Source organism: Sus scrofa, chromosome 13 (genome assembly GCF_000003025.6).
Source record: "Sus scrofa isolate TJ Tabasco breed Duroc chromosome 13, Sscrofa11.1, whole genome shotgun sequence".
In the NCBI taxonomy this organism is placed as follows: Eukaryota; Metazoa; Chordata; class Mammalia; order Artiodactyla; family Suidae; genus Sus; species Sus scrofa.
Window position 1 is genome coordinate 34,863,764 of NC_010455.5, and position 27,568 is coordinate 34,891,331.

General features: G+C 42.2%; 1 protein-coding gene across 17 annotated transcripts in view; it reads right to left on the bottom strand.

The window, feature by feature from the left end:
- NEK4 (NIMA related kinase 4) overlaps positions 1-27,568 on the bottom strand; it is a 64,057-nt gene that overhangs the window by 18,792 nt on the left and 17,697 nt on the right. For 4 of the 17 annotated variants that reach the window (XM_021068932.1, XM_021068931.1, XM_021068942.1 and 1 more), the window contains 12 exons: positions 23,347-23,453; positions 20,017-20,283; positions 18,581-18,778; positions 18,292-18,399; positions 12,605-12,759; positions 9,438-9,579; positions 6,517-6,924; positions 5,851-6,000; positions 4,871-5,020; positions 4,338-4,404; positions 3,278-3,387; positions 2,103-2,191 (listed from right to left, as the gene is read on the bottom strand). In XM_021068932.1, the coding sequence (XP_020924591.1) occupies positions 2,103-2,191; positions 3,278-3,387; positions 4,338-4,404; positions 4,871-5,020; positions 5,851-6,000; positions 6,517-6,924; positions 9,438-9,579; positions 12,605-12,759; positions 18,292-18,399; positions 18,581-18,778; positions 20,017-20,130 (1,691 nt within the window). In that variant the 5' untranslated portion in view covers positions 20,131-20,283; positions 23,347-23,453. The other 13 variants (XM_021068937.1, XM_021068938.1, XM_021068939.1 and 10 more) reach the window with 13 other exon arrangements.

Here is a 27,568-nt window from a genome sequence, read left to right on the forward strand (position 1 = left end):
GGAGATAGCGGGTGGGGTAGGGGGTGCTAAATAGGAGTGTGGGATTAACATATACATACTTCTATATAAAAAATAGGTAAACAACAAGGACCTCCTGTATAATACAGGGAACTATATTCAGTATCCTATAATAACATAATAGAAAAGAATCTGAAAAAGAATATATACATGTGTAAGTGAATCACTTTGCTCTATACTTGAAACTAACACAACATTGTAAATTAACTATACTTCAATAAGAAAAAATACTTAAGAGGACAGATCTTATGTTATCTGTTCCTACAAAAGAAAGAAAAAAAGGGAGTTCCCGTTATGGTGCAGCGGTAACAAATCTGACTAGTATCCATGAGAATGTGGGTTCAATGCCTGGCCTTGCCCAATGGGTCAGGGATCCAGTGTTGCCATGAACTGTGGTGTAGGTCACAGACACGGCTGCTGTGGCTGTGGTGTAAGCCGGCAGCTGTAGCTCTGATTCAACACCTAACCTGGGAATTTCCATATGCCATGGGTGTGGCCCTAAAAAGCAAAAAAAAAAAAAAGGAAGGAAGAAAGAGAATGAGATAGAGTGAGAGGGAAGGAGGGAGGAGGAGAGGAAAGAAGATGTGAAGAAAGAAAGAAAAAAGGACTGTTACTGTCCAAGTAAGGTCAGACTTTAAAAACTGCTATAACTTTGAGAAACTATTTTTTAGGAAAACAGAATTAGTTTTCCACATTATTCTTTGTGACCCATGTAATGTCATATAACAACTTTCCTCAAAACTTAAACATGGAGTTCCCGTCGTGGCGCAGTGGTTAACGAATCCGATTAGGAACCATGAGGTTGAGGGTTCGGTCCCTGCCCTTGCTCAGTAGGTTGACGATCCGGCGTTGCTGTGAGCTGTGGTGTAGGTTGCAGACGCGGCTCGGATCCCGCATTGCTGTGGCTCTGGCGTAGGCTGGTGGCTGCAGCTCCGATTCGACCCCTAGCCTGGGAACCTCCATATGCCACAGGAGCGGCCCAAAGAAATAGCAAAAAGACAAAACAAAACAAAACAAAACAAAAAAAACTTAAACATTATACATTTATTAAAATAACATTAAACTTTAAAAGGACCCCCCCAAAAGAATATTTAGAGAAAAAGAAAAATAACAGCACCTAATGGACTAAAATTGACGTCCAGCATCCAGTCAAAAATACCAGATATGCAAAGCAGGAAAATAGCACACATTTGTGAAAAGAAAAATATCAGTTAATAGAAATATATCCAGAAGTGACAGAAGTGATAGAATTAGTAAATAAAGATATTAAAATGGTTATTATATTTCCATATGACCAAGGTAAGGAAGCATTAACATGTTAAGGAGAGGTAATGAAGATATAAAAAAGATCCAATTGAACTACAAATAATAAGTTAAATGTATTAAATACATGGGATAGGATTAACAAATTAGATAAGAAAAGATTAATGAACTCAAAGATACAGCAATAGGAGTTCCTGTTATGATTCAGCGGGTTATGAACTTGCCTAGTATCCATGAGGATGTGGCTTTGATCCCTGGCCTCATTCAGTAGGTTAAGGATCTGGCATTACCACAAGCTGTGGTGTAGGTTGGAGACATGGCTCAGATCTGGTGTTGCTGTGGTGTACACTGCTGCCTATGGCTTGTATCTGACCCCTAGCCTGGGAACTTCCAAACGTTGCAGGTAGAGCCTGAAAAAGACTAACAAATAACGATACAGCAATAGAATCTACAAAAAACAGAGAAAAAAAGGTCTAAAAAATGAACATCATCAGTGAGATATGGGACAACTTTAAGCAATCTAATTTACATGTTTGTCACATCCTCAAGAGGGCAAGAAGGGGTCCAAAAATATACTTGAAGAAATAATGGCCAAACTGTTTCTACTGATGAAAACTATAAACACAGAGCTAAGAAGATACTTTATGAGAATTCTGACTGAAAAACAGATGTGTTCAGTAGAAGAGACTTTTAGCTCTAGCATATACCATTTACAACATTATCAATGACAGTACTGCAGGTCTGAATTCTATTATAAATGTATATTTAGGATTAATTCAAACAAACAGTTTATGAAGGGAGATAGAAAAATAAGAACTTACTGTTCCCTGGAATCCCCATCTGATTTATCAGTTGAACTTGTAGAAGAACTTAACTCATCCTCAGAGAGACAATGGGTGAGTTTCCTTTCCTATTTATGTTTGGAAAAACAAAATTCCACATGACAACACAACCAGAATGTAATACACAAAAGAATCTTAGATGCAGTGTCTAGATACAATGTGCACCTAGGTTCAATTTAACACTAGAACAAATGAATATAAAAATTGAAGTTACTCTACCCAAATGGTGTCCCAGGTCACCCTTGAAGTTCATAAGTGAAGCCTGAGGAACTTTAAAGTGAAGTTTTATAAAGCTCTGAAACATCTCAGCTATGGTATTTCCTTTCCAGAGGAGAGTGGACAAATAGTTCTGGTGTTTCAATCTCTAAGCAGAAGGCTGGTACCATAAGCAATACTAGCATTTTAAACTAGACAGAATATCACCTAAAAAAAGTAATCTCTGCCTGCTCATTTAAAGCACTATTAAATGCTTTAAAGGATTATTTGATACTATACACACAAACCCTACAACTTTGTAAAATAAAGAGGATCTTCTTAATTAGTGAAACAACTAAATCACAGACTGTTGTGAAAGAAAAAACTTCATTTCAAGGGAAGGAAGCTTCCCTTTTTTTAAAAAAAAAATAACATACTTCAAGAAATAACATCAAAAACTGGAATACAGAAAAGTAGATAATTATTCCTATGGTATTATTACACAGAGAAGCAAATATGGGGTTGAAAACCTTACAATTACTTATTCAGCCACCAGATGGTGCCCCTATATCATCCCTAGGTGGAAAGGTAAGCTACTATGACAAACTGGAAACCAAGGAAGGATCAGCAAGTAAAGCAAATATCTGGCCATGCTGTTTGGTGCATTATTAACACAGTAGAAGAAACAAAGTGTTGCCTAGCGGAAGCCCTTTGGAAGTCTTATTTAAAAGACTAAGAAAGATATTAACTACGTCACCCACTGTCTATAAGAGCGCCTGAAAAATTCATTCCTTAATGAAGCAAATAAAATTCTTTTAATTATCAAAGGAAGCGTGAAAAGTGTAACTTACGCCAGTGCTGCCCTAGAAATAAACTGAGCTGGCATTTATGAGGTTTACTGTATTAGGCTTGCCAGATGTAGACATATCCACCTTTTCTCTTAGGACTATGTAATGTACCTGGGCGATGCTGCAGTCAGAAGATAACCAGTGAGCAGGGATGGGATGGCCTTCCTCTTGTGGTTTCCCTGGCTCCAATGGACTCAAAGAAGCTCTCCTCACTGAAGGGCCTGAAAAAGTGATCAGCCCCAGAGGCTGTTTATAGTGGGCTGGCCTAAACAGAAGAGGGCTTTGCACTGGGTACGGAAGATAACCCAGCAAGGGCCAACCTAGAAGGAACTCAGACAGCATATTCATCATCATTCGTGTCTGATACCTTGGCTCATATCTCAGCTCTAGGTCTACCAGCCCTGTGACCTTGGGCAAATTACTTAACCCTGCTGAGCTTCAGACTCCTCAGCTGCAAAGAGATAATGCCCTTCTGACAATCAAAGTAAGAATGTTAGGAATAGGAATAATCATGGCCCTTAGTCCAAGGCATCACCATTCTCCTGACTTCCTCCCCTCTGTTCTTGAGAAGAGAGCACGTCTTTAGAGTTCCCGTTGTGGTTTAGTGGGTTAAGAACCTGACTAGTACCCATGAGGATGCAGGTTTGCTCCACGACCTCGATCAAAGGGTTAAGGACCTGGCGTTGCCCAAAGGTACAGTGTAGGTTGCAGATGCAGTTCGGATCCTGCATTTCTGTGGCTGTGATGTAGGCCGGCAGCTGCAGCTCCAATTCGACCCCTGGCTTGGAACTTCCATATGCCACAGGTGCAGCCATAAAAAGAAAAAAGAAAATAAAAGAGAGAGCACTTCTTTGACCAACAGACTCTGAACATGGAAACAGATTAAACACTCACCAGGCTTATTTCCTGTCTGAGATCTCCCAGGAGTTACTGCCATTCAAAGCCTTCTTGCTCTCTTTTTAGTATCCTGTCCTTTAATAATACAAGTTCCAGATCCAACACTATGCTGATTTTGTTTTAAAGGCTTGACAAGGAAATTTCAAAAATTCTTCCAAATTAGTTTCCCAAATAGATTACTGATGCTCAAAATTCTTAACAATCAGTACCAATGTTATGTCTAAGAACTATATCAACAAGCTCCAAAAAGATGAAGGAAAGAGAACAACTTTACCTGAGGGGAAGATCTCTTCCTGTGACTGCTTTAGTCGCCTCCTCTCTCTTGCTGATAATGGTCGGTCCTTTTAAAAAAGTCACAGTTACTTCCATTTCTACTCACTAGTCTTGTAACACTTACAATACATGATGTGTCATCTAACATCACAGGCAAAGGCCTTACACAGGCCTTTAAAGAACTGGCCATTTGAAACCAGTTCACATCAGAGTTATAACTACTAGCTAGGATGATCACAGTACTCATTGCTAGAAGAACTCACTTTTGGAAGGGCATATGGGAAATTTTATATTTCCTATATTCGGCATCCACTTGGTCTCCTTAATTAACTGGAAGTGACCAGCCCTGGAACCAAAAGAATCTATCCATTTCAAACAAAGCTTCTGTTGAGAACCACAAATTTGTGCTTTCCAGTGTTTGGCAAAAAGCAGGGCTAAGATGTTTTCATATAAAACTTCACAATATATGCAGGATTTTACAATCAAAAAGCTTTATAATAAAGTTTTAAAAAAATCCAACAGACTCACACAAACCTTTGATGACGATATGTCACTGCTCCCTGAACTGCTTACAGATCCAGTGACCACTTTACTTTGGTTTTCAGCATTATTCTGTGTTGATGTGACATCCATTTTTCCAATAGTGGGAAGAGAAGGCAAAAGACAGGGAGGAGTCTCTTGGAACTTAAATAATTAAAAAAAGAGGGAGATGATCAGTTGCATGTATATCCACTTCCAAAGATTCCTCATCGGGAAATCGATGTATTTGTTAGTGATTCACTCCCAAAAACTGCAAAATACTGCTTTTGGGGGAAGAAACTCTGGCAAAAGTGAATAACATTTAAGAAGCTTATACAGGAGTTCCCATTGTGGCTCAGTGGTTAACAAATTCTACTAGGAACCATGAGGTTGCGGGTTCGATCCCTGGCCTTGCTCAGTGGGTTAAACATCTGGCATTGCCATGAGCTGTGGTGTAGGTTGCAGACACGGCTCGGATCCTGCATTGCTGTGGCTCTGGAGTAGGCCGGCAGCTATAGCTCCGATTAGACCCCTAGCCTGGGAACCTCAATATGCTGCAGGTGCGGCCCTGGAGAAATACAGAAAGATTAAAAAAATGAAATAAAATAAAATAATCTTATACAGAGGGTGCCTGTGGAAGTTACTTCCAGAAATAAGAGGTTGACACAATCTTATGCAGAAGTAGAGGGAGAAACTGTTCATCAATATGACATAGGAGTTATCAGAGATTTACCTTTGTCAGCCTGTTCCTTTAACTCTCATAATGAGCTGTTCATCTTTGCTGGAGGAGATAACATCCTTATTCTGCTTCTAACTCACTGACATTTGAAAACTAATATATAGCATCTTGCCATTTCTACCCTTCTCCATATGCTTCTTCCATCTGTATGTACTTTTTTGGCAACTGTTAATAATTCTATACAGAAATGGAGCTTCCTACAGTCTATTTCCCAAGCAGCAGCACAACGACTTATTCCAAAGAGATCTCTACTCACCTGTCTCTTTTCCCCACTATGCTCAGTCTGTCCTCTTTTTTTCTGCCGCCGCTGTCGAGACAGGGAAGGCTCAGACCCAGACCTGTATGGCTGTAAACTTGGGTCGATTCTGTCCTGCTTTTCTGTAACACATCCACCAGCAACTTGATCCTTAAAAATAACAAAATGAAACAAACAACATCAACAACAACAAAACAGAATAATGAAAGTCTTTTGAACTTCCAAATGGCCAAACCCTCCAAGTCTACTTTGAAAATTAAAAACGAAAGTTTTCTCAGAATGAATGCTGATTTTCATTGTTAACAGGCAAAGACAAAATGCTGACATCAGTCATCTTTATATTTTGCTTTTTTCTCTTTTCCTCAATAAAAGCAATTATAATTAAATTGCTCCAATTGTTATTAATCTGAAACAACTGATGTTCAATTTAATTTTTCAAAAAATCTCTTTATAACTTGGCAAGTATCCTACACCAGGGCACAGAAGGGATCTAAAAATACCTCAAAAGTCCTCTCCTCTGGTTGGTTATGTTTAAACCATTATACGGGAGTAACTCATTTCTCTAACACTACAACTAAAAGCACAATCAAAGAACACAACCCACATCTTTGTAACCACATTTTCTAGTCTTTTCTCTGAAACCAATGCCTTGTGCATATCACTTACCCAGTCCTTTGGTAAATTTTGGTCTTTGTTTAGGAGCTGCAGAGGCTTCACTGAGACATTCTTTTCTCTAGTAATATTGTCAGAGGACCACGCAGGAAATTGGTTTTCAGACTGAGCACTGGATTTAGTGTTATCCTGCAGCCTCTCCTTCACTTGAGAAATACTACAGTTAACCTGGAGCTCATTAGAGGCATCTAATTGTTTTGGCTGATTCTCTTGAACTAAGCTGTTGTTCACCGAGTTCCTCCTTTCTGCAGGTAAGATGTCAATATTCACTCTACTTATCGTGGCTAGTGATTCTGCAGTATTGCTCATGTCTGGTTTGTAGGTGTGGCCTTTCACACTTGTGGGTGTCTTCAAGGGGCCAGTGACTAAGGGTTTCTCCTGGGACAAACATCTGTCTTCATCCTGAGTGAAAACATGCTTTCAACTTATTATAGCACTCCTTATACTACATTAAAAAATTAACTCAAAATGGAACAACAGGCTCCTTAGGAAGTTACACATGGAATAACCATATGACCCAACAATCCCTCTCCCAGGTATACACTCCAAGAACTGAAAGTAGGAACTCAGATGTTTGTGCTCAAATGTATACAGCAGCATTATTCGCAGTGGCCCAAAGACGGAACTATCCCAAATGACCATTAGCAGATGAATGGAATAACAAAATGTGTTATATAAATACAGTGGAAGGGGAGTTCCCGTCGTGGCTCAGTGGGTAATGAATCCGACTAGGAACCATGAGGTTTCGGGTTCGAACCCTGGCCTTGCTCAGTGGGTTAAGGGTCCAGCGTTGCCATGAGCCATGGTGTAGGTTGCAGACGCAGCTCAGATCCTGCACTGCTATGGTTCTGGTGTAGGCCAGCAGCTACAGCTCCGATTAGACCCCTACCCTGGGAACCTCCATAGGCCGTGGAAGCAGCCCTAGAAAAGGCAAAAAGGCAAAATAAATAAATAAATAAATACAATGGAATATTATAAATCCATAGAAAGAAATGAAGTTATGACATATGCTACAACGTGGATAATCCTGGAAAACTTGCTAAGTGAAATAAGCTAGACACAAAAGGACAAGTGTTATATATAATTCCATTTATACGAGGCACCTAGAGCAGACAAATTCATGAGACAGAAAGTAAATTAGAGATTACCACAGTCTGGGAGTTATTGCTTAACGGGTACAGAGTTTGTTTGACTGATGAACTGGTTTTGGAAGACAAAGTGATGGCTGTACAACAATGTGAATGTAATTAAGGCCACTGAATTATATATTTTTAAAAATATTGTTAAAAATGGCAAATTTTATGTTGCATATATTTTACCATAGTAAAAAATGGTTAATGGATCAATAAACTAAACAGAAAAGCTAAAACTATAAGACACCTAGGAAAAACACAGGCATATATCTTTGTGACCTTGGATTTGGCAAGGGAGTCTCAGATATGAGAATGGGCAACGAAAGGAAAAAAACCAGATAAATTAGCCTTCATCAAAATTAAAAACATCCAAGCATACAAGAACATTATCAAGAAAGTGGAAACACACCAACAGAATGAGAGGAAGTATTTGTAAATCATATATCTGATGAGGGTCTAGTATTCATAATACAGAAAGAACTTTTAGAACTCAATGACAAAAAAACCCAAAAAACCCAAATGAAAAATGGGCAAAGCACTTAACAGATATTCTTCCAACAAAGGCATTCAAATGGCCAAATTCTTTGTTACTAGTCATTAGGGAAATGCAAGTCAAAACTAAAATGAGGAGTTCCCATTGTGGTTCAGCAGATTATGAACCCGACTAATATGCATAAGGATATGGGTTCTACCCCTGGCCTCACTCAGTGGGTTAAGAATCCAGTGTTGCCCTAAGTTGTGGCATAACTCACAGACATGGCTCAGATCCTGCGTTACTATGGCTGTGGTGTAGGCCGGCAGCTGCAGCTCTGATTTGACCCCCAGGCTAGGAACTCCACATGCTGAAGGTGTAGCTCTAAAAAAGCAAAAAAAATAAAATAAAATAAACCAAACAAACAAACAAAAAAACATCCCACACCTAAAATGAGATGCCACATCACATCCACTAGAATGGCTAGAATCAGAAAAAAAACGAAAGTAACAAGAGTTGGTGAAGTTGTGGAGAAATTACAATTCTCAGGGATTGCTTGTAGAAGTGTGAAATGATGGAAAAAGTGTGGTTGTTCCTCAAAAAGTTACCCATTAAATTTTCCTATGACCCAGCAATTCCTCTCCTAGATACCCAAAAGAACTCAAAACAGGTACTCAAACAAATATTATACCCAAATGTTCACAGCAATAGCCAACAGGTGAAAACGACCCAATGAAAGGATAAACAAACTGTGCTGTATACATACAAGACAGTATTTTTTAGACATAAACATAAATATTGATACATGCTTTGTGGATAAACCTCAACAACATGCTAAGTGAAAGAAGCCAGACACAAAAGGTTACATATTATAAGATCCCATTTATATTAGATATGGAGAATAAGCAAACCCATACAAACAGAAAACACAGTGGTTTTCCAGAAAAATGATGGAGAAGGGAATGAGGAGTGATGACTTAATGGGTGTGGGGTTTCCAATTGGGGTGATGAAATGTTTTGGAATGAGATAGACGTAATGATTGCATAAAATAATGGATGCACTTTAAAATGGTTAACTTTATGTTAAATTTGTCAAGTTGTTACAGCACTGACTTCATGAACATTTCAATGGGCCACTGTGAAGAAGTGGGCTAAATTAATCATCCTCTCCAGTATTCCTTCTTTATAATACAACATTAATTATACAACAGAATCACTAGTGAAGCTTAATAATCTCACACAGAATAACTAGCTTAGGTAACCTATCATTTTCAGTTTCTAGAACACATATCCTTTAAAAACAGACATACCATTACATATGTCTTGGAGCCCTCAGAAGAGTGTGGTTGAGGGGTAACTACTTCAGGACTTGATTCGGCCTTTTCCGAAACCACTGTAGCCACAGGCTTGGATTTACAGTCGCTATTTTTAATATTATTTTTGGAGGTTTTTCTTTATGAAGGAGAAAAGAAGAAAAAGTTATTATCAATACAGTGAAGGTTAAAGGTTTCTATATATATGGAGAAATGTGCATACATGTTACACTCCCTTATAAAACTGCTCCATTTATAGAGAACAGTCTTCTAAAAACCAGGGGGCATTCTACAAAACACTTGACCAGTAATCTTCAGAAGCAGTCAAGGTCATGAAAAACAAAGAAAGTGAGAAATTGTCTCATTGCCAAGTTGAAAAGGAGAAATGGGGACTAAATGTAATATTGTATCCCGGATTGGATCCTAAAGCAGAAAAAGGACATTAGCAGAAAAATTGCTGAAAGCCAAATAAAGTCTGGAGTTTAGTCAACATAAGGTACTGTTGTCATCTTCTTAGTTCTGACAAATGTACCATTATAAGATGTTGATAGGAGAAACTGGGCAAAGGTTATAGGGAAACTCTCGGTGCTATCTCTGCAACTTCTCTGTAAAGACATTATTACTCCAAAATTTAAAATCTATGAAAAATTAGGAAGTACTCTTGTGGTGCAGCGGGTTAAGGGTTCAGTGTTGCTGCAGCCGTGGCACAGATCTCAACCGCGGTATAGGTTTGATCACTGGCCCGAGAACTTCCACATGCGACAGTGCAGCCAAAGAAAAAAAAAATCTAGGAGTTCCCATCATGGCTCAGTGGAAACAAAACTGACTAGCATTCATGAGGATGCAGGTTCAATCCCTGGCCTCATTCAGTGGGTTAAGAATGCGGCATTGCTGTGAGCTGTGGTATAGGTTGCAGATGTAGAATGGATCCTGCGTTGCTACGGCTTTGATGTAGGCCAGCAGCTACACCTCTGATGCAACCCCTAGCCTGGGAACCTCCATATGCTGTGGGTATGGCCCTAAAAAGATTAAAAAAAAAAAAAAGTCTATGATAAATCGCCTCAAAATTAGAAGTATTAGAATAACTTTCACCTCAAGTTTCATCTTTGCAATAACACCACAATTGCTTGCTTTTGCTTCACCAAGTTTGAGAGTAAAAATGATCGGTATTCTCAGCCTTGACCTGCAAAGTAACTGTATACAGGAATAATATCTCCAGCTGTTTAAATGTGATGTTTTACAACTGAGCTAAACCTCTGGGGAATTCAAGGGCAGCAAGAAGACCAGAGCTGCAGAAGTCCAAATGTCTGTCTGGTGGGAGATTATAGGCAATGCAAACAAAAAGATGATCCTTCTTTATCTGCTGGGGCCTCTAAATAGAGCCTGCCTCCCAAATTTAACATGTCAAAAAGCAAAGACTGATATCCTGACTATTTAGTGAATAGGACCAGGATAAGATATTTCTTATCAAAGAAAGAATTCTTTTTTTTTTTTTTTTTTTTTTTTTTTGTCTTTTGCCTTTTCTAGGGCCTCTCCCTCGGCATATGGAGGTTCCCAGGCCAGGGGTTGAATTGGAGCTGTAGCCACCAGCCTACGCCAGAGCCACAACAACACAGGATCCGAGCCATGTCTGCAACCTACACCACAGCTCACAGCAATGCCGGATCCTTAACCCACTGGGCAAGGCCAGGGACCAAACCCACAACCTCATGGTTCCTAGTCAGATTCGTTAACCTCTGCGCCATGATGGGAACTCCTCAAAGAAAGAATTCTTAACCCTTTGAGAAGTTACGTGAGTGAAGAGGGAACATTATAAAAGCTCTCTGAAATCTGAATACTTTTTTTTTTTTTTTTTGCCTTTTTAGAGCCCCACCTGCAGCATATGCAAGTTCCCAGGCTAGGGGTCGAATTAGAGCCATAGTGACCGGCCTACACCACAGCGACAGCAATGCAGAATCCAAGCCACGTTTGCGACCTATACCACCTCACGGCAACGCCTGATCCTTAACCCACTGAGCGAGGCCAGGGATCGAACCTGTGTCCTCATGGATACTAGTCAGATTCGTTTCCTGAATGCTATTTTTTACGGGAACCCCTGAACGTTATTTTTTATTTTATTATTTTTCAAAATTTTTTGGCCCACCCTGCAGTACATGGAGTTCCTGGGCCAGGGATCAGATCTGAACCACAGTTACAATGGATTCTTAACCCACTGTGCTGGGCCGAGGATCAAACCTGTGTCCCAGTGCTTCAGAGATGCCATCAATCCCACTGCACTACAGTGGGAACTCTCGAATACTACTACTATTATTTATTTATTTATTTGCTTTATTAGGGCCTCACCCGAAGCATATGGAAGTTCCCAGACTAGGGGTCAAATCGGAGCTACAGCTTCCAGCCTACATCACAGCCACAGCAATGCGGGATTCCAGCCACGTCTGCAACCTACACCCCAGTTCACAGCCACGCTGGATTCCCAACCCACTGATCGAGGCAAGGGATTGAGCCTGCATCCTCGTGGATACCAGTCAGATTCGTTTCTGCTACGCCACAACAGGAACTTCCCAAATTTTTTAAATGTGACTATTATCTTACATAGTGCCTAATATAACAGGCTTCTTAGATAATCTCTGATTTTAATTATGATTTCCAAAATATATGCTTTTTAAAAGAACCATACTCCATATGTCTTGGAAATCTCAGAGGAATGTAAAAGTGGTTTTCCAAATTTAGATTTATGATTTTAGCAATTAAGCAAATTTTGTTCTACTCAGGCAATTCTACTTCATGTTATAAAAAAATTCACAGAGTTCCCATCGTGGCAAAATGGAAATGAATCTGACTAGGAACCATAAGGTTGCAGGTTTGATCCCTGGCCTCACTCAGTGGGTTAAGGATCCAGTGTTGCTGTGAGCTGTGGTATAGGTCACAGATGTAGCTCAGATCCTGCATGGCTGTGGCTGTGGCTGTGGCTGGCAGCTACAGCTCTGATTCAACCCCTAGCCTGGGAACCTCCATATGCCACAGGTGTGGCCGTAAAAAAGCAAATAAATAAACAAATAAATAAATTCACCATAAATTCTCACACATGAAAATTATAGAAGCCACCCTCTTTTATTCCATCTATATATTTAGCCCAGCTATTTGGAAGGGAAGTATCTTACGCCTTTGTGGCCTCCAAAAACAAGGAGATTTGGTGCTTTATGTAAGGCTGCCTCAGGATACTCCTCACAGAAGGTCTTTCTTCAGGCCTTTTGCTCAGCATGGTCCTTATCAGTTCTGCCAGCTCTGGGCTATAATCTTTTGGCATTGGTGGCAGCTACAAAGAGAAATAATATCACAGGTATGACTAATGGTCTTCTGAAGAAAAGAAGGTAGAGGTTTCCCAATATTTATTTAAAATGTTTATCCACGGGAGCATAAAATAACCAGCATATAAATCTACAGGAGGCACACCTGGTGTCCTGATTCTAATATCAAGTTCATAAGATTATAAAAGTATATCCTTCAAACCAGCAGTCCTATTTGAGGACTCTCCCCTTCCTAAATAAGAACATGAGTTCCAGAGTTCCCATCGTGGCGCAGTGGTTAACGAATCCGACTAGGAACCATGAGGTTGCGGGTTCGGTCCCTGCCCTTGCTCAGTGGGTTAACGATCCGGTGTTGCCGTGAGCTGTGGTGTAGGTTGCAGACGCGGCTCGGATCCAGCATTGCTGTGGCTCTGGTGTAGGCCGGTGGCTACGGCTCCGATTCAACCCCTAGCCTGGGAACCTCCATATGCCGCGGGAGCGGCCCAAGAAATAGCAACAACAACAACAAAAGACAAAAAGACAAAAGACAAAAAAAAAAAAAAAAAAAAAAAAAAAAAAAAGAACATGAGTTCCTCAAGATTTATGTACCAGGAAACAAGTGGAAACAACCAAGTGGCCATTCATGGTGTACTTGTGGAATAGAATATAGTACACCCTTCTAAGAAAATACTAGGCAGCCTTTAAAAAAAATAGAAGATTTGAAGGTACTTACCTGGAACGATGTCCCTTGTATATAAGTCAGAAAAGCAAGTTGTGGGATCTCCCGTCATGGCTCAGGAGAAACAAATCTGACTAGCATCCATGAGGACGCAGGTTTGATTCCTGGCCTTGCTCAGTGGGTTAAGGATCCAGCCGGCTGTGGTGTAGGTCACAGACGTGGCTTGGATCCTGAATTGCCGTGGCTGTGTTGTAGGCCAGCAGCTACAGCTCTGATTCGACCCCTAGCCTGGGAGCCTCCATATGCCGCAAGTGTGGCCCTAAAAAGATAAAAAAAAAAAAAAAAAAAAAAAAGCAAGTTGATGTACCATTGTGTATAGCCTGATACCATTTCAGTTACTTTTTAAACATACACACCCAGAGCTATATCTGTATAAAGACAGGGAAAAGCCAGGAATACTATACACCAAACTGTTAGCGGTAGTCATCTCCAGAGGATGGAAATAAATGGAAACAGAGAGGAATTTCACCCCTTTCTTGCTTGATTCTTTAAGTAGTGGATTTATAATCAAATTTTACATTCTGTGTGGGGTTTTTTTGCTGTTGTTTTTTGTTTTGTTTTGTTTTTGACCTTTTAGGGCTGCACCTGTGGCATATGGAGGTTCCCAGGCTAGGGGTCCAATCGGAGCTGTAGCTGCCAACCTATGCCACAGCCACAGCAATGCAAGATCCGAGCCGCATCTTCGACCTACACCACAGCTCACGGCAACGCCAGATCCCGAACTCACTGAGCGAGGCCAGGGATGGAATCCATCCACCTCATGGACGCTAGCTGGGTTCGTTAACCACTGAGCCATGATGGGAACTCCTGTTTTGTTTTTATCTTTCATCAAGAAGGTTCCCAGGCGAAGGGTCGAATCAGAGCGCATCTTCGACCTACACCACAGCCACAGCAACGCAGGTTCCAAGCCAGGTCTGTGACTCAAAACACAGCCCACGTAAACGCCAGATCCTGAACCCACTGAGCGAGGCCAGGGATCAAACCTGTGTCCTCATGGATGACAATCAGATTCATTTCTGCTGAGCCATGATAGGAACTCCTTGTGTGTGCACGTGTTTTGTTTTTAATTTATTTTTTTGTCTTTTTAGGGCCGCACCTGTGGCATATGGAAGGTCCCAGGCTAGGAGTCAAACAGGAGCTGTAGCTGCTGGCCTACACCACAGCCATAGCAACAATGGTTCCAAGCTGTGTCTGTGAGCTACACCACAGCTCATGGAAACACCAGATCCTTAACCCACTGAGTGAGGCCAGGAATCGAACCTGCATTCTCATGGATACTAGTCAGGTTCGTTACTACTGGGCCATGACAGGAACTCCCCTTGTTTTTTAATATTTCTCAAAATTAAAAACTTAAATGAGTCCTGGTATAATATTAAAATCAGTAGGTGGCTTATAGTCTTAAAATTCAATGGTGTGTGGGGGCCTTATACTTCAGGGGGAAACTAGCCTCATGAAATTGATATAGAATGTTGATCATTTTAGCATCTATTATACACAATGCTTTCTGCAATTTTTTTTTTTAAATGGCTGCACCCAAGGCATATGGAAGTTCCTGGGCCAGGGACTGAATCTGAGCCACAGGTGCAACCTACACCAGATCCTTTAACCATCTGTACAAGGCTAGGGATCAAACCCTCAGCTCTGCAGCAACTTGAGCTGCTGCAGTGGGATGCTAAACCCATTGCACCACAGCAAGAACTCTGCTTTCTGCAATTTTAAACTGGTTACTAGTGATTATGAGGATTATCAAAGGAGCAACAAGTGGACTCATTTTAAATGGGGCTCATTCAGGAGTTCCCATTGGGGCTCAGTGGGTTAAGAACCTGATTAGTATCCATGAGGATGTGGGTTTGATCCCTGGCCTTGCTCAGTGGGTTAAGGATCCAGTGTTGCTGCAAGCTGTGGTGTAGGTCACAGCTGTGGCTTGGATTCCACATTGTTGTAGCTGTGCAGTAGACTAGCAGCTGTGGCTCCAATTCTACCCCTAGCCTCGGAACTTTCATATGCCACAGGTGTGGCTGCTAAAAAAAAAAAGGGGGGGGCTCGTTTAACCATAAGCTTATTAGAAGCTACCAACAGCCTCTAGGGGCATCTTCCCTAGAGGTAGTGGCTACAACGTAGTGGTTTTCAAGAAGTCAATTCTTCAGAGCCACTAAACCAATTTATTAATTAACATTAAGAAACAATCCTGGTGGAACCAGGCTTCCTGGATTCAGATTATACTACAAAGCTACAGTCATCAAAACAGTATGGTACTAGAGTTCTCTTGTGGCAGAGAGGGTTAAGTGTTGTCACTACATCAGCTTGGGTCACTGCCGTAGTTCAGGTTCAATCCTTGGCCTGGGAACTTCCACATGCCACATGTGGCCCCCCAAAATAAACGAATAAATAAAGAGGCCATTGATTGTGCCTCATGAAAAACTGTATGCTATTGGCACAAAAACAGACATATAGATCAGTGGAGCAGGACAGAAAACCCAGAAATAAACCCACACACATATGGTCACATACGAAAAAGGAGGAAAGAATATACATTGGAGAAAAAACAGTCTCTTCAATAAGTAGTGCTGTGAAAACTGGACAGCAACATGTAAAAGAATGAAATTACAACACTCTCTAACACCATACACAAAAATACACTCAAAATGTATTAAAGACATAAATGTTAGACCAGATACTATAAAACTCCTAGAGGAAAACATAGTCAGGACACTCTCAGACATAAATCATAGTGGTATCTTTTTTGATCCACCTCCTAGAGTAATGAAAATAAAAACGAATGGGACCAAATTAAACGTAAAAGCTTTTGGGAGCTCCTGTTGTGGCACAGAGGAAATGAACCTGACTAGTATCCATGAGGATGGGGGTTCGATCCCTGGCCTCACTCAGTGGGTCAGGCATTGCCATGAGCTGTGGTGTAGGTCGCCGACTCCGATGGGAACTGGTTATCCCGGGAATTGCCATATGCCTTGAGTGTGGCCCTGAAAAGAAGAAAAAAAAAAAAAAGCTTTTGCACAGGAAAGGAAACCATGAACAAAATGAAAAGACAACCCACTGAATGGGAAAAAAATCTTTTCCAACAAAGTGACCATCAACGGATTAATCTCCAAAATATACAAACATCTCATACAGCTTTATATTAAAAAAAAAAAACAAGCAACAAGCAGACCAATTAAAAAATGGTCAGATGATCTAAACAGATATTTCTCCAAAGAAGACAGACAGATGGCCAAAAAGCAAATGAAAAGATGCTCAACATCACTAATTATTAGAGAAATGCAAATCAAAACTACAATGAGATATCACCTCATACCAGTCAGAACAGCCATCATCAAAGTCTACAAACAATAAATGCTGGAGAAGCTGTGGAGAAAAGCAAACCCTCCTAAACTATTGGTGGGAATGTAAGCTGGTGCAACCACTATGGATAACAGTATGCAGGTTCCTTAAAAAATTAAATATAGAACTACCATATGATCTAGCAATCCCACTTGTGGGCTTATATCTGGAAAAAACCATAAATTGAAAAGATACATGCATCCAAGTGTCCACTGCAGCACTATTTACAACAGCCAAGACATGGAAGCAAGCTGAATGTCCATCAACAGAGGACCGGATAAAGAAGATGTGTATATATATATATATATACACATACACACATTGGAATATTACTCAGCCACAAAAAGCATTAAATAACACCATTTGCAACAACATGGATGGACCTACAAATTATCATACTAAGTGAAGAAAGTCAAACAGACAAATATCACATGAGATTGCTAATATGCAGAGTCTAACAGAAATGATACAACAGAACTTCCAAAACAGAAACAGACTCAAAGATTTTGAAACCAAACTTATGTTTACCAAAGGGGAAATGTGTGGCAGGGGATAAATAAGGTTCGGGGTTGGGATTGATATATACACACTATTACAATCTAGAATACATAGGTTATGGGGACTTACTACATAGCCCAGGAAAATTTACGCAGTACTGAGTTGTAATTTATGGGAAAAGAATATGAAAAGGAATGTATGTATGCATATGTATAACTTATTTTCTTTGCTATACACCTGAAATTAACACAACTTGATAAGTCAATTATATGCCAATAAAATTTTTGAAAAAGAAACAATCAATCCCTTCTCCAGTTCAACCTATCCCATGGACAGAACCCACCATTCTTTCCACATATGCAGCATATGGAAGTTCCCAGGCTAGGGGTTGAACCAGAGCTGCAGCTGCCAGCCTACGCCACAGCCACAGCAATGTGAGATCCAAGCCACATTTGCGATCTACACCACAGCTCACAGCAACAACGGATCCTTAACCCACTGAGTGAGACCAGAGCTCAAACCCGCATCCTCATGGATACTAGTCTGGATCCTTACTACACCATTCTTTTTTTTTCTTTCTTTCTTTCTTTTTTTTTTTTTTTTTTTTTTTTTTTTTTTGTCTTTTGTCTTTTTAGGCCGCACCCAAGGCACATAGAGTTTCCCAGGCCAGGGGTTGAATCGGAGCTGTAACTGCCCAGCCTGCGCCACAGCCACAGCAATGCAGGATCCAAGCCGCGTCTGCGACCTACACCACAGCACACGGCAACACCGGATCCTTAACCCACTGAGCGAGGCCAGGGATCAAACCCGCAACCTCATGGTTCCTAGTTGGTTTCGTTTCTGCTGCACCATGACAGGAACTCCCCACCATTCTTATCCACCAACATCAATGATTATTCCTTTCTGCCAGTAACTACTTACAAAGCTGCATTAATTTAACCTTGCTCCAAATATTAAAAACAATTAGTTCCAGAATATTCTTTACCTTTCCTTCAATAATCCGATAAACTAAAGAATTCATGTCTTTTGCATTGAAAGCATGCTTCAGGGTGGCCATTTCATAAACACAGCATCCCAGAGCCCAGACATCAGACTAGAAAAGAAAAATAGTAAATGGTTACATGGAGAATGCCTTATTTATATTTTTTCCTCTTAAAAAAATTTCCTTAAAGCAATTCACAGGGAATTCTTTTAATTTACTATTCAGATGGATTCTGAAATGATGAATACTGTCCTAGAGATAAGGTGAGCTGGCATACACAGTCCAATCCTACCTTATAGTTATAGGGTTTGTTTGAGAACAATTCAGGGCTCATGTAGTAGGGTGTCCCAATGAGGGTGCTGGCCATGTCACAGTGGTTCTCAAGCACTCGGGCAATTCCTAGGTCACCCACTTTGATGATGTTTGTTCTTGTTAGGAAGACATTTTGAGTTTTCAGATCTCGGTGAAGAATGTGTTTTTCATGTAAATACTGAGGAAAGAAATAAAATTTTATTAAATATAAATATACTCATTTATTCCTGACTTCTTATATACCATCAACAATTGTATAAGTTATGGGAGTTCCCGTCGTGGCGCAGTGGTTAACGAATCCGACTAGGAACCATGAGGTTGCGGGTTCGGTCCCTGCCCTTGCTCAGTGGGTTAACGATCCGGCGTTGCCATGAGCTGTGGTGTAGGTTGCAGACGCGGCTCGGACCCCGCGTTGCTGTGGCTCTGGCGTAGGCCGGTGGCTACAGCTCCGATTCAACCCCTAACCTGAGAACCTCCATATGCCGCGGGAGCGGCCCAAGAAATAGCAACAACAACAAAAGACAAAAAAAAAAAAACAAAAAACAAAAAACAATTGTATAAGTTAAAGTGCCTTTGCTACCTATATGTCAAAATACTACTATTTTATCATCTCTAAATAAAAAGTCCATATTTACAACTTTCCAAAGTGAGAAATTAAGCTCCATGAATTAATTTGCCCAGCTTCCTTCACAACTGTTCCTTGGTACCATGACAACTGTACCATCTAGCATAATATGGATCCAGTTTTAAAACATGCTTACAAACTCCTAACGAAGGTAGGAAGATGACTTATATAAGGTCAGATGCATAGTCCTCTCATACTCATGAAATCTTCAGTTTAATATCTTCCACTATAAAAGATCAATCACTTTTATTTAGAACGAGTTCCCTAGGATTTAAACTAGGTCAATTAATTCTGGACAAGTCTGCCCAATCCCAAAGTGGTATTTCATAAACAGTTTCATCTTGAATATGTGTATATTAAAACATAAATGTGTTTCTCATTTCCACTCTTACACAGCAAAGCTAAAGCCCAAAGCCCCACAGTCTAGGCATATTAATTAGCCCAACCATCTTTCATTATGACATAGCTGACCACCTGATAACAAACATGGTCATTCTCTGCTCTTTGTCAATTCAGGGCCCTTAAAATGGATTTTGCTCTAAGTATTAAATGAGTAGAGAACTGGCTTTCTGGGCAATTAGACAAAATCCATGACTGCTTCAATAGAGATATCACTTATGCAGAACTATTCCAGTCCTATGGCAAGAAGGACTAGGTCCAGTTCATAAACGAATTTCTAAAAGAATTTTTTTTTTTTCATGTAAGCACTTGGGGAAGCATTTTCCTAAAAACCCATCAGCCATGCCCCAGTCACTGTGGAGCAAGTGGGATGCTCTGAGTCCTGACAGTACCTGCAGAGCCATGGCGATCTGAACAAACCACTCAACCACCTGACTCTCAGGCAGAAGTCTCCCTTTCTGCTCTTTGAGCTTTCGGTACAGATCACCTCCTTCACAGAATCCCATGACGATGTACAGCAGACCGTCCCCTCCCTCCCACGACTCCTTGTAGGTGACAATATTAGGGTGCTTCAGCTGAGACAAGAGCTGAGCTTCCTGTTCAGCAGCTCGCCGCTCTCTGCTGGAGGCATTTTGGAGGTTCAGCTTTTTGATGACATACTACAAAAAAAACACATGTTTTCACAATATGCAAACAAACATACAATATTGATAGGTTCAAAAGTATTTAAGAGTTCTGAGCATCCTCAAAACCAACCTTCTGGAGACTGCCACATAACCTATTCATTTTGTTATTTGCAAAGCACAAAATTGGGAAAAAGATTTATCACTAACGATACTTTTTATAGGTTAAACTTATACCAGGGTAGGGGTCACAAAAAGCATACTTTGCATCTGCACTTTACAATTTCATTAATGGCTAAAAATGAGTCCATGTTAACATACACTGAATCAATCATAAAATCTATGGTACAAGCTCTTTAACCTCTAAATCCTCCCTACAAAGGTGCATCTAACATGGTTTGAACATACATCTACAGACAGAATGGGTCCATGGATTACATGAGAAACTTAAAGGGATCTGTGGTCCAATAAGGCTAAAAATCACTTATCCTCAACATCCAAAATTATCCTCGTTTAAACAAAAAAAATCAATGTCCTCTAACACGTAAAACTGGCTTCAATCAACTGACAGACCATACAATTCATTATTCAACAAACACAATCATAAATGTGTTTTGTAACAAAGCATAAATGTGCTTTGTAAATGTAACCTACTGTTCAAATGTGAGGGGCTATTATTACAGCCAGTATCCCATCCTCAGCTCCAAAAATCCAGTACCCCCCCCCACCTCCCCATTGCCCACTGGATAAATCTCTTATGCCTGAGCTTGTGTTCCAGGCGGAATGACCAGCACCTGAGAAAGAAGAGGGGCGAGGACCTTAAACTTATTTGGACATCTCTTTTCAGTTTGCATGGGGTAGTTCCATTGTCCTGGTGTAATTATTAATAGTGACTCTTTTTCGTTTCTATACTGTCTCAGTTTGTACAATACATTATATGGTCACTGTATTTATAAACTACATTAAATAACTGGCTCATTCTCCTGAAGGTAATGGGACAAAGTGCCATATTAGAGGCAAGTTTTAGAATGATCAATGAGACTGCAATGAAAGTGAATTGCTAAAGGGCTGTCAAGTGGCAGGGCAAGCTGGGAGGCCATGGCTATAGCTTAGCTAGAGATAATGATGTCCTGGATGGGGGGAGGTGCCTGTGGAGATGAAGAAAAAGCCAGATGGCTTAGTGGACAGACGTTAAGGGGGTGGGAGTGCGGAAAGGGAGGTGGGATCCCAGAATGACTCATGTCCAGCTTGGGTAACTGGCTGGTTGGTGGTGAACTAATCCCTGAAATGGTGACCGTAAGAGATGTTTGGAGGGAAGGTGATGAGCTGAGTTTTGAGTGAGTCCAGCGGTCTCCAGGTAGGAAGAAGGAATACTTGCCAGGCGCCGCCGTTCGATGCTGGGAATGCACGAACTGTCAGAGTGAGGGGAAAGTGTGCAGACCAAAGAATTCCGGGGAATTTAGGGGCGCATATTATGACAGGAAGGCCTGGCCTAGTCTTGGTGGTCTGGGATGATTTCCCTGAGGAAGTACCATCCGAGGTGCGTTCCCTTCAGACAAGCAGGGCCCAGCCCTTGAACGGCACCCTTGGCGAATCCCTGTCTGTCCCCGTGCCCTGCCGGGCCCCAACCCCGCGGACCTGCCTGCCGTCCCGCCGGTGCCTCACAAGCGTCACCTCCCCGTAGCTGCCTCTGCCCACAACACGTTGGTAGCAGTAGGCGGTCAGGGGCATGATCCCGGCACGAACCCACAGTCGCGATGCGGCGGCAGCGGCGGGTGGGCCAGCGAACGGCAGCAGGGGACACCGCTCATGCCCGAGAGGCTAGGGTGCCCTCGGCGGCTGAGATCGCGGGGCCTGCGCGCCAGCTCACAGGCCCGACCCATCGCGACGCCGCTGCCATAGCGATACCCGCGGCGCAGACCCGCGCATGCTCTGGGCTCCGGAAGACCTACCAAGGAGCCGAGGCGGCCAGAGCGACTGCGCCAGACCTGCGCGCGCACCCTCAGCTTTGGTTCCACGGGAAGAACTTCCGGGTTGCCCGCAACAATAGAATCCTGACCGCTTCCGTGTATTGAGCGCGAACTTCTAAGGAATTTGCAAGTGTTGTTCCTTCGCTCCACAGATATTTATTGACTGCTAACCATGTACTAGGCCGACAAAATCGCTGTCCTCCCAGAGCTCACATTCTAACTGTGGGAGCCAGTGGCAGACTAGATTCTAAAAGTAACATCTGTTACTTTTCTTTATCATATGATGGTTAATATATGCATTAAGCAGAATCTATTTTTTTTCATGCGTTGCAAGATAAATTGAAGATATCAGTATATTTCATCCCTAAACACTTCAACTTGCATGTTGAGAACTACAAAGAACTCTCAGAAGGACTCCATTCAAACCCCTGCAGTGACTTGTCCAAATTCTGGCATGGTTTCTATCAGCTTAAGGCAGTGTCCCTAGAAAGACCCAGCCCCCTTAACAAGTCCACCTACGAGAGTTCACCGCTGCAAATAGAATTTATCGCTGTTCCAGTCAACACCTCCCTTTCCTAGAACATTTGTCTAAGAAAACCAAAAGTTGCAAATCCTTGCTGTGTGTGTGTGTGTGTGTGTGTGTGTGTGTGTGTGTGTGTGTGTTCATATATTCCTACAGTCCAAGAGTGTCTTTCTGAAGGTCCTGCAATCCATCCCATTGAAATGTAAGATTTTTTGGCCTATATCCAATTTTGTAACAGAAACAATATGAACTTATTTGGCTACTGAACTCAGAATAAAACTTGCATGCCTGCATTTTTAATGCTGATAACTCTGAAGACATACCTATTTTAATTAAACCACCAAACTTAAACTAGTTTTAATTTACCAAAGATTATCTCAGATCACAGGAATTTGAAAAACATTTGGGTTAGTTTCTACGTTTCTGAGAGTTTTAGGAATCCATAATTCATATAAGTGCTTGTAGACAGGATGAAGTGTTGCCTGCTATTCCAGTAAACAAACTGGGTGGAACCACCTGCTAGCTCAGGGCTGACCTGCCTTGGACCAGAATTAAATCAGAAGCTTGACACAAAGAGAGTGGAGCTCAGAATCAAGAGGAACTTACCTATGGCCTTTGGAAATGGTGACAAAGAGAATTCAAAGTGTTTGTGTGTTTTGGGGGTCACCAAAGCCATCAGAGGTTTCCTTCGGATCCCAACACTATGACTGAATCTGTTAAAAAAAAATTTAACTGAGTAGATTTTAAAGATCTTATTGGATTTATTCAATGATTCAGAATTTGGACAGCATCTCATCCAGCAGATGGAAAGGTGTTCCTAGGAGCTGTACAAAATCAAAAACTTTTGTAGTCAGAAGGGAACAGGAACAAGGAAGTTAAACTAGCAAAAAGTGGATTGGTTGTGGCAAGATCACTGTCCTTTAAGGGATGGCCAGGATTTGACAGGCATATTCCCTCACTAGTGCTGATCAGGTGATTCCTGATTGACTGATTTAAGATTCCAAGTCTGGGAGAGGCTAAACTAATTGTTTCCTTTTAGTGACTTGGGGCTTAGCATAAGTGACTCCATTTTGGGCCTGTGATCTTGTTTATAACAGTATTACCCCAAAAGTTAATTCATGCCCCTTCCCAGTTAATCCCCATCCTGCTTCCATCGATGAGCACATTGGCGCATTTAATCCTTACATCAACCCTGTGAGGCTGGTACTATTATCATCCTTTTTACACTTAAAGATATCAAGTCTCTGGGAAGTTAAGAAATTCTAGATAATATTCTAGAAGCCTAGTGCTTGCTTATTCCTAACCCTCTTCCCCCACCCCAATAGTTACTTGGTCCCACCTGCCCCCAAGAAAGCTTCCTAGAAAATATCTGAGATTCTCTAAATGCTTTTCTTAGTCTCCACTCATCCCTCTTCCCCTCCGTGGCCTTCTTCCCTCTGGGGAATCCTCTCCTTTCTTGTTTCTAGACCTTTCCTGGTTCTTCTGCCTTCCCTGTCTACTCCTGTTCTTTTTTGATGTCTCATGGTCCCTTCAGGTTTGAGGTTTCCCATGGTTCTGTCCTCTGCTCTCTGCTCTCCACCTCCTCTGATTTTCTTTTTGTCAGATCTTTTTTCACTCTACAGGCATTTAGAGTGGGCCTGCATGTGGCAAGGCCAGTGCCATGCCCTGGAGGCACAGAGTGAACAAGACAGACAAAGCCCTGCCCCCATGGAGCTTAGAGATAAAGAGGGAGATGGCCATTAATCAGTGAGGCATACTAACAAGTTATGCTTGCCAAGTGAGATCAGTGCCATGTAGAAAGGTCACCAGGTTCAGCCTGGGCATCCAGGTGAGGCTGCAATCATTTCTCTCTCTCTCTCTTTTTTTTTTTGTCTTTTTAGGGCCACACTGTGGCATATGGAGGTTCCAGACCAGGGGTCCAATCGGAGCTATTGCTGCCAGCCTATGCCAGAGCCACAGCAATGCCAGATCCAAGTCGCGTCTGCAACCTACACCACAGCTCACGGCAACGTCAATCCCCATCCCACTGAGTGAGGCCAGAGATCGAACCTGCAACCTCATGGTTTCTAGTCGGATTTGTTTCTGCTGCACCATAACGGGAACTCCTGTAATCATTTCTTGAACTGAAGTTTGAAGGAAATCTTTTTCAGGCAGAAGGAACAATCATGTACTATAGCTCAGTGGACTTGTTTTATGACTTCACCTCCACACTGCAGTGTGAATTCCTTGAGCACTGGGCTGGGCCTGCCAATTTCAACATCCCAAACCCAGCAGTTGGCATAGGGTTGGCCCACAGCAGTTTGAATGGATGAACTGAAGACTGACAAATGAATGAGTAAAAAATCATGCACCTTTGTGAGTGGGTCAGGAGAAAGTATGGTTGAAGCTGAGAGACCTGGAGGGCTATGGGCTGGGTCAGATGGAGGAGTCAGCAGGGGCCAGACCACTTAGGACATAAAAGTGTGTTAGGGAAAGGCTAAAGCAGATCAACCTTTAAAAACAATGACCCTGGGAGTTCCTACGCCAGAGCCCCAGCAACGCCAGATCTGAGCCGCATCTGCAACCTACAACTCACAGCAACACCGGATCCTTAGCCCATTGAGCAAGGCCAGGGATTGAACCCAAAACCTCATGGTTCCTAGTCAGATTCTCCTCCACTGTGCCACGACGAGAACTCCTCTAAAAACTCTTTAAATTCAGTAATAATCCAGTTTTTTTAATGAGCAAAAGATGCAAGAGACTCAACATAGATGTATAAATGGCAAATAGTACATGAAAAGATACTCAACTTGGAGTTCCCATCGTGGCACAGTGGTTAACGAATCCGACTAGGAACCATGAGGTTGCGGGTTCGGTCCCTGCCCTTGCTCAGTGGGTTAATGATCCGGCGTTGCCGCGAGCTGTGGTGTGGGTTGCAGACACGGCTTGGATCCCGCGTTGCTGTGGCTCTGGTGTAGGCCCTTGGCTACAGCTCCGATTAGACCCCGAGCCTGGGAACCTCCATTTGCCGCGGGAGCGGCCCAAGAAATAGCAAAAAAAAAAAAAAAAAAAATGACCCTGGCTGCTGCCAGAGTAGACTGTTGTTGCAGAGTGGGGGTAGGGAGAGCAGCTGTCTAGGGGAGAGGTGAGGGTGGCTTGGACTCAGTGGTGACTGGGGATTTGAAGAGAAGTAAATGGATCAGAAAGATACTTAGAGGATTGGAGATGGGGGTGGAGGGGAGGTGGAGAGTTTAAGGGAGGGAGCCATCCAGGATGCCACCCAGCTTACTGGCTTGGATGCCTGGATGGATGGTGGTGGCCCTTACCGGGGGGAGGGGGGGGATGGGACCAACAAGAGGAAGAAGACCAGACTTGGTAGTGAGGAGGCAAGAAAAGTCATGATCTCAGTTTGGACATATCAGATTGAGGGGCCCTGAGCAGGTTTGGGACTCTGTGCTTTCCCATGGGCATCAGCACAGCCACCTTCTCAAACCTCCAGACTCAATCTTTAGCAAGTTCAGCTGCTTCACATTTACCCATCACTTCCCACCCTCAATCCCCTCCCCCAAATTCCACAGGATGAGTCTACCAATCCTCTTCATCTGTCACATGGGAGCCGTAATAGTATCCATCTCCTGGGGGTAGCTGTAAGCAGTAAACAAATTGGGGCCCAAAAGACGCTGAGAAGTGGGCCAGCTGCTAGTCACTGTTAGCTCTCCCCATGCCTTTTCTCCTCCCAGGCCATACAAATATGTTTTTCATACATTCTGTGGAGCAGCTTGGTGCTAACCATCTCCCACCAGCCTAGTCTTTTTTTTTTTTTTTTTAATCTTTTTAGGGCCACACCCATGGCACGGGTTCATTAACTGTTGAGCCACAACGGGAAGTCCCCCAAAGCTCAGTCTTGATCTTGCCATGCTCCTGCTCAAAATATCTTTAGTGTTTCCTACTCAAAAAGATAGGTCACTTTCAGAGTTCTCCTTGTGGCTCAGCAGTAATGAACCCAACTAATATCTACGAGGACGTAGGTTCAGTCCCTGGCCCCACTCACTGGGTTAAGGATCCGGCATTGCCATGAGCTGTGGTGTAGGTCACAGACATGGCTCAGATCCCTCGTTGCTGTGGCTGTGGCATAGGCCAGCAGCTATAGCTCCGATTCAGTCCCTAGCCTGGGAATTTCCATATGTCACAGGTGTGGCCCTAAAAAGACCGAAAAAAAAAAAAAAAAAGAAAGAAAGAAAGAAAAGATAGTTCACTTTCAGAGCCCTGTGACAGTGGGTCCAAACCATTTCCCAGCCTCCTTCCCCTTCCCTCTTCATTAGGTACTGCTCTTGCACACAGACACCTTCCCCTTCCCCAATCATGCTTCACACTTACCTGTTTTTCTAACATATCTATTTTTCTCTCCCTCCCCTCCCCACCTCCCATTCCTGAGTGCTGCTCTGTTTACCAGGCACCTCCTCTAGGAGCCTTCTCCAAGGCCCTGCAGGAGATGATCTCTACCCTTTCCAGATTTCCACAGCTTCCTCAGGCTCCTCCTTAGCTTCTGACCACTCCTAGGATTCAATGGGCTTCCTTTGACTTGTCTGACTCCTTTTCCCAAGGCATCAGCCCACTGAACACTGGGAGGCAGTTGAGTTTCATCATTGTGGTGTCCTGATGCCTGGAAATGTGCCCAACCCAACACAAGCCTTGTGTGGATACTGGTGCAGGAAATCATCAGAACCCCCAACATACTGTTTCATGTTGATTCATCTCATCTTCCACAGAAAACAGTCCAGAAGGGCATTCTTGCTTGGGGATAATAAACACTTACCCAGAAGCTGCTCTGTGAGACAAAGTCCAGAAC